General features: G+C 42.1%; 1 protein-coding gene across 2 annotated transcripts in view; it reads left to right on the forward strand.

Annotated features, from left to right (window-relative positions):
• CAMSAP1 (calmodulin regulated spectrin associated protein 1) overlaps window positions 1-15655 on the forward strand; it is a 342698-nt gene that overhangs the window by 80607 nt on the left and 246436 nt on the right. For both annotated transcript variants that reach the window (XM_069241639.1, XM_069241640.1), the window contains exon 3: window positions 4723-4985. In XM_069241639.1, coding sequence (XP_069097740.1) covers window positions 4723-4985 — 263 coding nt within the window. The remainder of the gene's footprint in view (window positions 1-4722; window positions 4986-15655) is intronic.

Below are 15655 nucleotides of genomic sequence, written 5' to 3' on the forward strand. Positions count from 1 at the left end.
ATTGGGGTTGTTTTGAAACCCAGTTGCTTAAAATAAGATGTTGTCATCTTTAAGCTGTGGTACAGAAAGCGGAGTGTGTATTTAGGGTGTCTGCACGATGGGTCGCTTATTATAATTTTTTTATTGTCATTTTTTTCAAGCATATTATTCTAGAGGGTAACACACAAACTGTGTTAGTCACATAAAGTAATAAGTTGGTCAGAAATATGAAAAACATTGTCATCCATCCCATTCTCTGCAAATCTTGTATCATTTTAAATGCAGCTCGATACTTCAGAAGTCCACAGAGGAAATGTGAGCAAGGCAGTTGAGGGAAATGGGAAAATAAAACTCATCCAAAACTCTGAAAGTACTGCCTGTGAAACCCTCAGCCAAATAAGGAGTAACGGAGTGCACTACATATAAACCAAACCTCAAAGTATCAGGCGACATAGGCTCTTTTGCACTCCTCTTGGTCTGAACTAGACTCCATTAAGTGGAAAGTGCTGCTAACGTAACACTTCAAGGTACACAAAAAAATCAGAGGCCTTATTAAGAGTCAGCATTGCCATTTTAAATCTTCTACATCTCTTTCTTCTTGTTCTGGGTTTTGTGACTCTTGTCCTGGAATACAAACCTTTGGATCACCTAAACTGAGGGTCTCTGATTATAAAAGCTTTTCTTGTCATTGACGCTCTCTAGTCAAACCTGTTTTCACAATGAAAGTCCAATCATCATTTACTGGCCTGTGAGCTCCAGAAGCTGTGAAGAAAGATTAAAATGTTCCTCTTGGCCAGGGCTGAAACTCTTAGGACCTTGTTTTTGGCAGCTCAACCACAACCTGTTTCTTCATCTTTACTTTCAACTTTTCCTAAGTTCCCTCCATTACTGAGACTTTCTTGTCAGTGGTTGTTGTTTTGGCCCTCATCTCCTGGCAGGTCTCAAAGGAGGCATTCTTCTTGTTGGTGCAGCCATATGTGGATCACCTCAATCCTCCTGCTCTAGTCTTGTTGTGCGGGGCACTGTGGGGCAGCAAGGTCACACACAACAGTCCAAATAGGGAATATTCCCAGAGGCAGCCGCTTCCTATCACATAGTTAAATGTTACTTTACGCAGATGATGCATTGTTAATAAAGCAGGAGGGTAGCACTGGAGTACTGATACTCTTCTCCTTGCCCCCTTTAGCTTGCACCTTCTAGTGCCCCTTGACATCACCCTTGCGGTGGTGCAGGCAGTGGCTGGCTCCGCCCCTGTCCCTCCCCTTCCCCCCCCCCTCCCTCCCTCATTCGTCTTCTGAGTGTTTCAAAAACATCCCAGCCTAAGTGGGAGCTGTGTGGCTTTGGGTGACCTGAGACCAGATCGCAAGGGGCTGTGGCTAAAAACGATCTATGGTCTGGCGGGTGCCATTTTGACTCATAGGAACTTCAGCAAGAGGGACTATGGGCATCTCTAATCTGTGGCATAATGGGGACTTTAAGGGACTGGAGTGATGGTACACACACACCTGCCAGCAAGTGCTCCCTCTGTCTGAGACGCTTGGAGCTGCAATACCAGAGATTCATCTCAGATCTTTTACTTCTGCTTCTTACAGCCCCTAAAATCTGAATTACTTTCCTGTCCGACCTCTACATCTTTAGCTCGGGTTTGACAGCGCAGGGGTCAATGACCTGTTAACTGATTTCTTTTCATAAAAAATAAAAAAAAAATACCTGCATAGAGTGGGTTTTGAGTCATTCCCACGGAGTGTTTCTTTCTAAACCTACGCCATTGACTGTGTAATGCGTCTTTTGGCCTCCTATAGAGTGCTTACATGAACGTGTATTCATGCCCTAATTTGGTTGTTCATTTGTTGATCTAATACCAAATGAAAAGGACCTATTTTATTTTGCCAGAGTGCTTGTTCTTAAAGTTGCGGTTGAATTCTTACCTGCATAATTTCTAGTTCAAAGACGGGTTCAGTGATAAAATAGTAATATGAACTGTTAATTGCAGTGCAGCTTATAGTAGTTACAAAAGTTTAATTGTAGTGTCGCTTGTTATGAGAAGCTTGCGTTGCACTTTAACAGCCTCAGCTCGTCAAATTATCTGCCATTTAAATGCACTTTTGAATTTGCTTCATCAGCACTTATAACTTGGGCTTGTTTCACTTAAACATTTCTTCTCTATTCCCAGCCAGACAGGCGTTCTCTCTCTCTCTCTCTCTCTCTCTCTCTCTCACACACATCCACACACATCCACACACATCCACACACTCCACATACACACACACACACACACACACACACACACACACACACACTCACAAAGTAGTTCCCTTCGGTGCTAGAGATGACCATATGAACATGTTTTTATAGACCAAAATAAAGTAGCTCCACATCAGTTCAGTTTTATAAAAGTAATGACAAAACAAAGCAGTCATCGATAAGGCCTAAATGCTGTATTACAGCTGTGCAACTTGAAATTGCAGAGCAGTGTGCATGTTAAGTGTCTGATTTATAGAACTGGATCCACTCCCCCTCATCTCATTTTGTTTCTGTTTTTATTATAGACTTGTCTAGACTATTCTGCACGAGCTCACTCAGAAGCACGAGGAGAGAAGTCTCTTGCACTCTTTTGTAGCACTTTATCTCGGTTTCCAATTTTATTGTGTATTATTTCTTTGATGAGGGAAACGTGGAGAAGCTGTTGAGACTACAAAGCTACACCAGGGAACCACAATCAAGATATTATTGGAGTTATGTGAAAACTCACACAGGGGACTGGTGTTTTGAGGGTTGGGGGGACGTTGAAACATCATTTTACGACGGCCGGTACCCGGCTGTCCGGAAGAAATCTACTTTTGACATTCGTCGTGCTTAGTTGGCTATTTATAATTAATGACCACAACATCTGCCGTGTTGTGTTCTACAGTAGTTCAGAGGTGGGTGTTCAGCTTTCTTAATGTTGTCTAAGTGAAAGGCGCATTTTGCTTGACAGTTGCCATAATAAATTAACAGTAAAATTGTTTTTTTTAAATAGGCTGAATGCAGAATAGAATTGTCAGATTAAGTTCATCGGTGTGTAAACATTTTTGAGCAAAGGGTTAATCCCCCTTGTTGCCGCCTTGAGTGTAATTTGTAATGCAGAATATGTGCAGCCAGTAGATACTCCTCACCCGTGACTAACTTGGTACTTGTGTTACACGTGTCATTTCTTTTCTGTTTTTAGATAACGTTTTTAAAAACCTGACATTGCTCGGCAAAGCCAAAATGGCTGGCTGTCATTATTGTCCTCATCAAAACATTTTAAAGCGTGAGGTAGTGGGCAAATCGGTTGCTTTCTGTGTAGAAAAACTGCGTCCACGAGAGAAATAATTCACCCTGTGACGATGCCGAACACTGTTGAGATGCAGAGTACTCCCTTGTCCATCGCAAGTACCCGGAGGCTGAGCGACCACCTAACTACTTTTACACATAGCAAGACACAAACACTCCTCTGGCTGCAGCTAAAGCCCACTCTCGTGTGTAGGTTCGGGCGGATGCGCTGTCAGCCAGCCCTTTTTATCTGAAATCACTTGAGCTTCGAGTAGAAGACTGAAAGACCGCTTCTTTCTGTCGCTTTGGCAAAGGGCCGCCCCAGCAGGGGGCATTAGGGGCCGGTGCATTAACCACCGCCGGGGACCCGGAAATTAAATCACGGGTCAAGCCGCCTCAGCAGCAAACCAACAAAGGACAGCATCATCCGGCATCCCCCTCAAGGGAGAGGAACGAGCCCCCCAAGGTCATCGGGCCAATGGGGGCACAATAAGGGCAAGGAAAACCTACAAACCCTCCAATGGGAGGACACCGTCCCGCCCTCAGCTTGGAGGGCAGTCTAAAACGATTCTGCTGCCCAGGCAGAAATCACTTTGTGGGCCACGAGGGACAGCGTGCAGGATCGCGAAACCCACCCACACCGGAACAGCAGCATTGTCGCAGTGCTGAGAGGGCAAGTGGATGGCGGTAAATGGGGCACGTTGGTTGGTAAAGGAGGCACACCGGTGGGCGGTGTGCCAGAAAAAGGCTACTTACCTGGGGATGCCTTATGGCAGGGTAAATAGGCCAATGGGGGAGTAAGCGTAGCACAGCACTCACAGCCCATACCCGCCGGTTGGCAGGGCACAAAATTGACAGACAAGGTAGCGAGTTGAGCCTAACAGCACTAAGAGGCTACCCCCTCACGATCAGAGTAAAAACCAACAAAAATGGATGACCCCAAAAGGCGGCATGGAGGATGGCCTCAACTACAATAGATGCCAGAATTATGACAAGCAAATGACCAGGACTTGATTGATTTATAGCAGAGGTGATGTCATGCAAAGTTATGATCCGGGAGTAAAGATTTATGTATGACCTATCAACTGTGATTTATGACCTGTCTCCAAATTACGATTTGCAATCATAACGAAAACAATGTGTGGCACTCAAAATGATTTATGACATGTAATGATTTATGGCCTTGGCATTTTGATTTATGACTGAACAAAGGGAGTGGTGAGGTCAAAGGTTGTGTTGCAAGAATCTATGAACGTAATAAAACTGCGGCCCACTATTCCCATATAGAATGCAAACACACTTGGCTATTGTGAATTTATTCATAAATGTATTTTGGAAATAACATTATTTGGAGTGGGCCAAGTGCGGGGGTTATGAGCTGGGTAATAATCTGCTGGTGTTGTACTCACAGGAGCATAAACGTAACGTCCGCTTGCTTATTTCTTTCAGAAAACATCCCGGAGGAGCTGAAGGACCCATTTTACACAGACCAGTACGAGCAGGAGCACATCAAACCCCCGGTGATTAAAGTGCTGCTGTCCAGCGAGCTGTACTGTCGCGTGTGTGGCCTGATTCTGAAGGGCGATCAGGCGGCCGCCCTGCAGGGCCACCAGCCCGTCATCCAGGCCCTCTCTAGGAAGGGGATTTACGTCATGGAGAGCGACGATACCCCCGTGTCTGACTCCGACCTCAGCAGCGCGCCCATTAAGATGGTTAGTTCTCATACTGTAGAGTTGGCAGGAATGCTAGTTAGATTCACATTGTCTATTACAAAGTAACATTTCTAAATGCGTGCATTGTAGTTGATTTAAATCCTACCTTTTTCAAATCTCTTTTACTTTGAATGTTTTACCAAGTCTATGTTTGTAAAACGGGACGTCATAAATGTAAGTTCCCAAAAAGGTGTTTTTTTTACAAGCTTTAGATTTAAAAAATAGATCCACGCAAAAACTATCAGTGATTTCACAAAGAGCAGTGGATTACAACGAGTAGATGCTTGGACAACACTGCGCATCGGGCGCAACCTAAGGAGTACCGAGCAGCTCACTACTACAGGATGGTATGTAGAATTAACAGTCACAGCTGCTAAAGTGACAAAGGCGTGCCGACTACACCTAGTGAGTAAAATATGAATGGTAACCACACAGAATGCGAAAATAAGTGCAGCAATGAGTGACACTGGGCAGTGAAAACAATATCAACATTCCTAACATGGTTAGCAAGTTCCTAGGATCCTGGCACTCCTTTGCCACTTCTGAGTGACATGCTATATTTTAGCTGACACTATAGATAACAAACTTATACATTTCTTAAGATCAATCGCACCACAGACCTTCTTTTTGCTAAAAAGTATTGTTTAGCTATTTTCTATCACACTTTTTGCCTTGGAGTACAATGCTGAAGACGACTTTGAACCGCTTCCAGAGCCTCTGCAAGCCGATGTGACCTCTAGCGTGCTAGTTCTAGTGTGAAGACCCTCCAGTTAAAGGTCAGATAATTGGATTGGTATAGTATCTGAGTCTTAATTTTCTCATATTTCCAACATAAAAAGGTAAAGCTTGAACAAAATAAACAAATAGAATGAATGCCATGTCGATTTACATATAGATAACATGCCCCTGTAAATAAATCAAAAAAAGTGTCACCTTTAACAGTAAGTGCCCATAATGTTATGGCAGAGTCCATAACAAATATAATAAAAATGTCAGCCGTGATAGGAGGCAGACATGATGCTAACGCTTCTGTGCACGTCTAAATCTTCATGCTTTTCACTAATAAATAATATAATATGCAAACAGGCACATGATGAAAATAGATGAGTTCTAATCATGAATTGTCAGTGTTCACGTCATCTCAGATCGTTAATTGAGATAACTGTATTTTAACCACGTTTATGATATCATGAAGAACATAATAAATTTGGAACGCTTGCATATTAGCTGATACATAATTATTACATTAAAAGAAAACACACATTACATGGATATTGTTAGAGTCAAAGGCAAACCAGGCAAAGCCTCTTGTCTATAGCTAAGACAGCTGGGTGCAAAATAAAATAAAAATAGGTAAACTAAAAAAAAAATACAAACTGTCCTTTGGCGCACACTTCGTTATTTCGTTTAAGAGAAGCAGGAACAGCCTTTTGCCTTTTACACTGGAGAAATGATTTGAATTTGATTAATTTCTTTCCAGTCCATGTTGGTTTCATGTAATCTCCATGATATCCAGGGGTCTTTGCCACAGAAGGTGAGGCACTTGGACTACCATAGCTGCTCACAATGATGACCTGTCGACTTTGGTTTGGCAGTGGCTGCAAAAGGAGGTCAGTCCAATGCTTCCTTGAAACATCCATTCACACCCAGGGTAGGACGCCAGGGTTTCTCAAAGCCGCTTTTCAGTAGGATATTCCCATTTAAAATTCATATTGGAGGTTAGACTGGTTCTATTTTCTAACCAGAAGGAAGATGAGAATGTCACAGCTGATGATCACAAGGGTTATTGGAAATCTGCCAGACTGGAGAACAGTAAGTGGAAAAAAGGAGTTATTCCCCAAAAATAATTGAAGAAATGCAGTATACCAGTTGTTAAGGCGAATTGAAGGTGGTGTGCACAAAATATGCCAAGTGAGTAGGACAGTGGGTTTGCAAAGGTTTTTGAATCTCCGATTCAGAACGCTGAGGTTCAGAGGGCCCTTTCTGCATTAATATCACAAATTTGTTCAACTTGTCTAGGTACATATTATCCATATTTACTGTGGACCAAGGCATATTTTCAAACAGTTTGTCGGAGGAGGATAGAAGATTACTCCACAGCAGTTTGATTTCTGATAACGTCAAAAAATACAGTTGGCCTTGGGCCATTCTGCAAATGTTCAGTATGTAACTGTTAAATAGGGATTCTTAATCAAAAGTATGTGGTTGTGTGGAATGCATGAAAAAGGCGCAGATAGCAATTTACAGCTTAATTCTTGCTTTACAGTTATACAAGCTCCTTGCAAAGGGATAGAATCGCAGAGGAGTGATCTAGAGGATTAGCAGATACTTATCTGTACTTATTGAACGCAGGATTGTTTAGAGTGTAACAGTAGAATTCAAATAGTAACTCCTGCATGTGATGGAAGAAAGTGTTGGACACCTTTTTATGCCAATCCAATGACTTAACTTTCCGGTGCTTGTGAAAGTGGAAGGTCGTAATAGGCAGTGAGATTAGTTAATGAGCTGACAAGTTACTTTTACTTTTCGTAATGCTCAGTTTTGCTGTGTAACAGTTCACAACTGAGCCCGTCCATCTTGTAGAAGATTGGAATCTTCCTTTTAGAAAGTCAAGGGCTGAGGATGTTACAGTGCAGGGTTCTGCAAAGTTGGTCCTGGAGAACCGGGTCCATGCCAGAGTTTTAGCATATCCACATTTAGAAACATGTAGATTTTTGAAAACATCCTTTTTTCTAAAGGTGGATATGCTAAAAATCTGGCATGGACCTGGCTCTCCAGGACCGACTTTGCAGAACCCTGTTATAGTGCATATAGAATAGTGTGTTTGCATGCCATTATCAATATATTTTAAATTATGTTTGTGTAATTTCCCTGGCAGTTTGTCGAATTCTTGAAGCAACTTCTTTTTCTGAATATCTTTGCATTCCATTATAAGTTAGAGATTCTTTTCCAAATTTGGATGGCTATTTATTGCCGTAATCCTGCAGTGCTGCCACTTTGGGTAAATATATATTTTTAGATGAGTCCTGGTTCTGTGTATTTAGTGGTGTCCAAAGTGGGGAAAATGATAAATTTCTTTGTCAACATTTTAGTAAGGGTCTTCGTTGTCAAATGTAGTATACACTTGTAAGTCTTTAACAGGCTTCAGGTGTGTGGAATATCATAAAATATCTATTCATGGGACAGGTTCCTTCTTAAATCTACTTGCCCTGTAAAAAAATAAAAATAAATCTAGCTGTCCCTTTGGTGCCATGTAGTGCAGCGACAAATTATGGCAGAAATCTCCTAATGTAAGAGCTCTGATAATAGGTTCTCTGATTATGCAAGGGCTAATACTATGGTAGGGCTTGAGTACTAGCAATTTTAAGTCCTACTATAGCAATTTCTTTATTTTGCCTTCAGCATATCTACATACTGGTGCTGGAGGAACCAGTAAGCAATAGTTCCAGGGCTGGAATGCCTCAGAGTCTGTGCAAACCTACTAACTTACATGTTTTGATGATTTTCACCTTCTCTAATCATTTCCCATACTGAGAAAGGTTGGAGATTTACTCATGACTAGGGCAGAAGTAGAAGTTCTTCCAGGGTCGGCGGTAAAGTGAACTTGTAAACTCTCAGTAGATTTTCGCATGTATATTTGCTTGTGCTAAAATACAGTTCACAAATATTCTCTAGGAATGTGCTTTCCTCTGTAAATTCATGTGCATCTTTGAAAGTCACTCATTCAAAGACATATATCATGAGTGCACTTTTGTGACTTTTTTAAAGTATTGGGCCCCTAATTTGGTCTGGCATTAACCAAGACTTTTTCTTATTTCAAGTCTATTTCTGTATCATCTGGCTTTAGTGTGAGTGATAGCATTCTGCTCTTCCACATGGAGCATATTGGCACACAGTTGTTTTGTTCAATATCAGGAACTACTGTGGCAGTGTATGCTTTTTGAGACCAAAAAAACGTTATTTTGCTTTTTGCCTATGTTTGTTACAATGGTGAGGCCCTGGCAGCTTCCACAACTATAAAGTGTTACAAGAGCCATGTTAAAACAAGACAAGCATTGACAAAACCAAAAGACTGACAACCAGTTTCAGATCAGCTGGCTTTATCATTGCTTGTTTATTTTCATGTTTCCCATAATCTCTTTGAAAATGGTTACACTGATTTTTTCCATTATGACTATTTTTGGGAAATACTAGAATGCATCAACACATTTTACTAAATGATTCGTAAAAGAAATAGTACCTAACTCGCAGTAATTTAGCAAAACGCTTTTTTCCAACTTGCATGTTTTTCGGAGCACTTTATTTTGAAAGCAAAGAATCATCAACTGTGCGTACAAGCTTCTGCAAATATTTGCATCTAATCAGAAAGCATCCTGGAAGCATTATACATAGGCTCATATTTTTAAAGGTTTCAAATGTGTGAATTTACATTTTTTTTTTTTTGGGGAACGAATGTCAGTAGTGCAATGTGACCCTACAACATTTATTTAGAGCTCTTATCCTAATAATAATAACTTTGCATTCATTAACCATAAATACACGTTCAAACAGTATTAATATATGGACACAAATAATCTCAACTGGCAACCAAAAGGTTTTAGTTGCAGGGGGTTGGGCCTACTTGTCCCAAGGACAAAATAAACATGAAAACGTATTGTCCTTGCCCCCTAACAGTATGTCCTGGGCGTCAGGCTATGAGAATTCCACACCCCGGAGTCTTTGTCCTATTGATCTGAAAAGTAACCAGAGACTATTATTCCATCAAGAATATGTTTTAAAACATAAGGGAGCTGTAACAGTTCAGTTGGTCACATGATCTGGTAAGGGACCCTTTCCCAAGCTACATCGCCTATCAAAGGATGTGCGGTGATGTTCACGCACAATAATCCTGATATGCTCTGTGAGAAGATTGTGGCTGCAGTTCTTGAACCACAGGAAACTACATAGTTTTATTAGGAATGTAATGTTAATTTATTAACTGCTACATTGTAGTCAGCATTATGATAGACTTTGCTTAGAAACCCCTAGCAGCAACCCAGAAATAGGATCATGGAGGTATGAGATAGTTATCATGGAACTAATGCCAAAAAAATTTACCGATGACTTTGAACAGCTGTGGAGTGTGTAGTTACTTCCTCTAACTCAATCAGAATCATTCACATCAAGTATTATTCCAGGCAAAGGCATCATTTCAAGTAATGTTAACTCACTCACTGGTTCATAGTAAACCATAGCAGTAGTTGATACTGTTGAGATTGTTGAAATCACAGCATCAGGTTTCTCTGAGGAAGCTGGCAACTGGTATAATGCTTGCAACCGTCTTGACTTTACATTCCTCAGATTGGGACTTGGGATTTCAGTGTGATTGCTTTCTTCGAGGGGTAGCTCCTTCAGAGTAGGGAGAGCCTTTAAGGTACTACTCCGAAAGCACATTAGTATCCAGAGGGATCTGCCGAACACAATCGGCCATACAGTTCTTTTTAATGCGATAGATCAGCCCCTTCCTGCTCTTCTTTGAACCAAGGAGTGGAAGCAAGATTACTGTTGATGTGCCTTCTACCCCAAGAACTGGTAGTTGTGTTCTGTAAAATGGCCCCCAACATTTGTTTATTGGGAATCATTTCTTAACCCAGCTTACCTATTATAGGGTACCACTGATCAACAGCCTTAAAAACTATTTTAGCTGGTGGCAGACTCCTAATCCTTCAAATTAGATAGCTTGTCTCCAACCTCTTCAACACTCTGCAAGACATTTCAACAGTGGTCCAGCTCAAATTATTTTTCTCCCACCACCTTTCCAGGACACTCAAGATTGGGGACATACAAGGATACTATGAAGACCATCTTGTAAGGAGTGTAACTATTCCTCCAGGCAACTTATTTTAATGCTCTCTGTACTACATGAAGATTATGTAGCCAACTCAGTCCTGTACTTCATTTCTGATGGAGACTTTTAGCTTCAAATTTCTCAACTTTTCAATATTCACCAGGCGTCAGACTAGATTCGGAAACTTGTCAACAGTACCTCTGCTCACTGGTAAGTTTTGCAGTGTAGCTCTGCACTGACTCCATTATGCTCCAGAAATAATGAGTGGCATGTATATAGGTGTCAATACTGAGTGCTGATGTCCATTACTTCCTTTCTTTCTGACCTGCTAGACACAGATTCAGAAACGTCTCTCGTCTGTATAAGACTCCTCCTAAAATTGTTAAACAGTGTGCAATGGAAATGTCTCCCTCCAAAACGACAGGTTTTAAGCCTTCAAAAAACTGCTGCTAACAAAAGTCTGTGAGACACCCTCACTCTCATTGCCTGTGGTCGAGTCACATCTCTAATATCTGCTGTGATTGGGCGTGGATGTGCACGAAGGCCGTCTGATACCGGGAGGCGAAATGCTACATCGCCAAGCACCAGAAGAATCTGCGACGGGACCACTGCAAATTGTAAGTTCTAGATCCAAAAGTCGCTGAATCCATTCCAGAGGACTGTTTTCATTTTGATTAAAGTAATTGCGCAAGTCAAAGAAAAAACACAAGAAATCAAAGCAGAGATCAGCCCCTTCCTGTCAATCTCTCTCCTGAGATAATATTCTTTCTCTCTGTTAGTCGAAGCCTGAGCCTATCCCTCAATTTGTTCCGGCACAACCAGAATTTCTGATGCCATCCCCATGCCAAAACACATCGGAGAGTTCTGCGGGGTCATGCTCTGACTCTTCAAATCCTTACTGAGTTTTTGGGGTGCCTTTGGGCCCTAAGGATTTGAGAGACCCTCTATTGGGAATACTGCTGGCGGGTTTGCCCACAGTGCTAGTTAAACCCACCGAGCCCACCACAGGGTTGCCTCCAGCTACAGTTCGGACTCCACCACCGATGCCAAAGTCTACGGGAACTTCAACGCCGGTTCCCGGGAACTTCAACGCCGGTTCCCGGGAACTTCAACGCCGGTTCCCGGGAACTTCAACGCCGGTTCCCGGGAACTTCAACGCCGGTTCCCGGGAACTTCTCTGTGAATGCCGGCCCCATCAGCGCCAGAAGATGAGGTACATATTGTACACTCAGACTCTACTGAGGCTGCGCTCGACTGCAGTCGAGGTTCTTAATCCTTTACCTGAGCCTCCACAAGGGAAAATGCATACTCAACATTCCCTATTTGGCATGGATTTGGACAACGAATATGACCTGGGTGATGAATAGAATTGGTACGATGAGTTAAACACAGCTGGTGTCCTAGACACTTCTCCCTGAGTTGGAGCTCCTCTTTCCCCCCGGTCATGCCTGTGAGGGATGTGCTTCTTATGGCATAGACACATTTTACTAAATTACGCTTAAAAAAAAATAATTAAAAAAAATAAATTTCAAGGTAGGGGAACGTTTTTTTTCCTACTTTCATTTTTTTCTGAACACTATTTTGAAAGCTTATTTGTATTTTGCTTACAAGCTTCTGCAAACATTTACATCTAATCAGAGAGCATTCTGGGTGCGTTATACCTCATATTGGGGCAGTTCGCACTTAGACCCTCCTAACTTTTTGCCCACATAAGATATCCACACCAAATTTGCATCCTGTTTTTCCAACATCCTAGGCATTCTAGAGGTACCCAGAGTTTGTGGGTTCCCTTGAAGGAGACCAAGAAATTAGCCAAAATACAGTGAAAATGTAAGTAGGTTTCACCAAATAAGCATGTTAAAAAAAAAAAAAGGGCTGCAGAAGAAGGCTTGTGTTTTTTCCCCTGAAAAAGCCATCAAGAAAGAGTTTGCGGTGCTAAGATCACCAGCTTCCCAGCTTTTCAGAACAGGCAGACTTGAATCAGAAAACCCAATTTTTCAACACAATTTTGGCATTTTACTGGGACATACCCCATTTTTACGTTTTTTTTTTTGTGTGTGCTTTCAGCCTCCTTCCAGTCAGTGACAGAAATGCGTGTGAAACCAATGCTGGATCCCAGACACCTGAACATTTCTGAAAAGTAGACAACATTCTGAATTCAGCAATGGGTAATTTGTGTAGATCATACAAGGGTTTCCTACCGAAAATAACAACTGAAAATAAAAATTAAAATTAAAATTAAGGTGAAAAAAAAACAGCCATTTTTCTCCACGTTTTACTCTGTAACTTTTTCCTGCGTTGTCAGATTTTTGAAAGCAATATACGGTTGTGTCTGCCGGTCTCTTCTGTTTGCGTGGATATATAGGGCTTGTAAGTTCATCAAGAACCCTAGGTGCCCAGAGCCACTAAATGAGCTGCACCTTGCAGTGGGTTTTCGTTCTATACCGGGTATATAGCAATTAATTTGCTGAAATATAAAGAGTGAAAAATAGGTATCAAGAAAACTTTTGTATTTCCAAAATGGGCACAAGATAAGGTGTTGAGAAGAAGTGGTTATTTGCACATCTCTGAATTCCAGGGTGCCCATGCTAGCATGTGAATTAAAGGGCATTTCTCAAATAGACGTCTTTTTTACACACTGTCTCATGTTTGGAAGGACAAAATGTAAAGACTGACAAGGGGCAATAACACTTGTTTTGCTATTCTATGTTCCCCCAAGTCTCCCGCTAAAAATGGTACCGCACTTGTGTGGAGAGGCCTAGTGCCCGCAACAGGAAAGCCGCCAAAACAACAACGTGGACACATCACATTTTCCCAAAGAAAACAGATGTGTTTTTTTTTTTCAAAGTGCCTACCTGTGGATTTTGGCCTCTAGCTCAGGCACCTAGGGAAACCTACCAAACCTGTGCATTTTTTAAAACTAGACACCTAAGGGAATTCAAGATCGGGTGACTTGTGGTGCTCTAACCAGGTTCTGTTACCCTCAATTCTTTGCAGACCTCAAAATTTGGCTAAAAAACCAGAACACTTTTCCCTCTCATTTCGGTGACAGAAAGTTCTGGAATCTGAGAAGAGCCACAAATTTCCTTTGTTTGAGGGGATAGCACAACGAGTTGATAAGCACATATTTGTCTTTTATACATCTTTAGGCTGACTTTGCTTTGGGGACCCATACAAGTGAGGTGCCATTTTACTTGGGAGACTGAGGGGAACGCTGGGGAGTAGGAATTTTGTGCCAGGGCAGTGATCCTACAAAGAAAAGTCAGGAAAATATGCTTTTTTTAAGCAAATTTTGACGTTTGAGAGGAGTCTGGGTAAGAAAATGTTGGGGGATCCATGCATGCCACACCTCCCTGAACTTCTTTGGGTGTCTAGTTTACAAAAATGTCTGGCTTTGGTAGGTTTCCCTAGATGAAGGCCGCACCCAGGACCAAAAACATAGGTGCCCCCCCAAACACAGGTAGTTTTGTAAAATATCATTTTGATGTGTCCACGTATGTCTGTGATGTGCCAAACACTGACATTGTGAAAAGAAACGCACTTAGGTTATGTGAAAAAGACCCCTCACCCACCAACCAAGTTGGTGGCATGCTTCATCATCGGGGTTCCACCTGAGACACCTAGCGTGTCACAAGTGTGCTGTGACGCCTGATTACAGTGGAGCAGGTTTTGTCATTTTCACCACACATAGTGGTTGGATTTGGCACGCGAGTGAGTGATGGTTCAGTAGATCAAATTTTATTAACAAGAGATTTCACAAAAGTGAAATGCATTGTTAATAACTGAAAGGCCAAAAAACTGAACCAATGACTCACAACTCGTGAGCTGTAAAGCAGCGTCAAGGCACCAACCGTTTTACAGTCCATTCACACACCTTTCATACATGACGTGCACAAGACCATTCACGCCGCCAGCCATGGGCCCATCACAATACAACACTTGCATCGACAGACAGCGCCACTCTAGAGCCCATTACTTACATACGCCCACGTGCCTGATACAGCCATCACACTAGCTGATGGGAGTGTGTGGACTGACGTTTGGCTAGCACCGCCAGCCAAGCGCCACTCCACAGACATGCACACCGCCAACTAAGCCCCACCCACACCTTCCGCCAAGCGCCACCCCACGCACACCGCCATCACTTTCTTTGTTTATAAACCACAAAGAAACCACTAACTAATTATAAAATAAGCACAAAACTACAAACACAAAAGCTCTAACTAAATACATGACAGTAATGCCAACCGTGAAACTGAACATATGAAAATATAAAATAGGCAGTTTAAGCTCACAGTATTTCCAAAATATATTTGGGATGTGGTAACTCCTGAAACAGCCGGTCACAGACAGCCCAGGCTTTGAAGGGCAATCGGGGCAGTACATCCGGCTCTCCCTCCGGATACCTCTTCGGGCACATACTCTACATTTCTTAGTGGGCAATTCTTTTTTAGGAGTGGGAGGAATGTAATCTGGAAAGTGTTGATCTTTCAATCTAGCCACATCCTCCACCACTGCTACTCTAGGAACTCTTGCCTGTTCCACCACAATAAGGCTCTCTATCACGGACTCCTGCAATTTAACAGATTTCATTCTTGGCTCAGGTGAACAATCCTTAAACACAATAAAAACATTAAAAGTTGCCAAATGAAATAAATGTATGGCCAACCATTTATACCACACGTAAGACTTACGAAGAGCAGTGTAAGGTTCCAACCTCTGATCTACTCTATCTATGAATTTGGCAGATATCCCATAGGGATTTCCGCTGGTAGGTCTGCTCTTGGTGCCGGTCTTGCTCCCTGGATCCAGACCGGCTCCAGTTGCGAGGCGGCAACCTTCC

The sequence above is a fragment of the Pleurodeles waltl genome, chromosome 6 (assembly GCF_031143425.1).
Source record: "Pleurodeles waltl isolate 20211129_DDA chromosome 6, aPleWal1.hap1.20221129, whole genome shotgun sequence".
NCBI classification, from domain to species: domain Eukaryota; kingdom Metazoa; phylum Chordata; class Amphibia; order Caudata; family Salamandridae; genus Pleurodeles; species Pleurodeles waltl.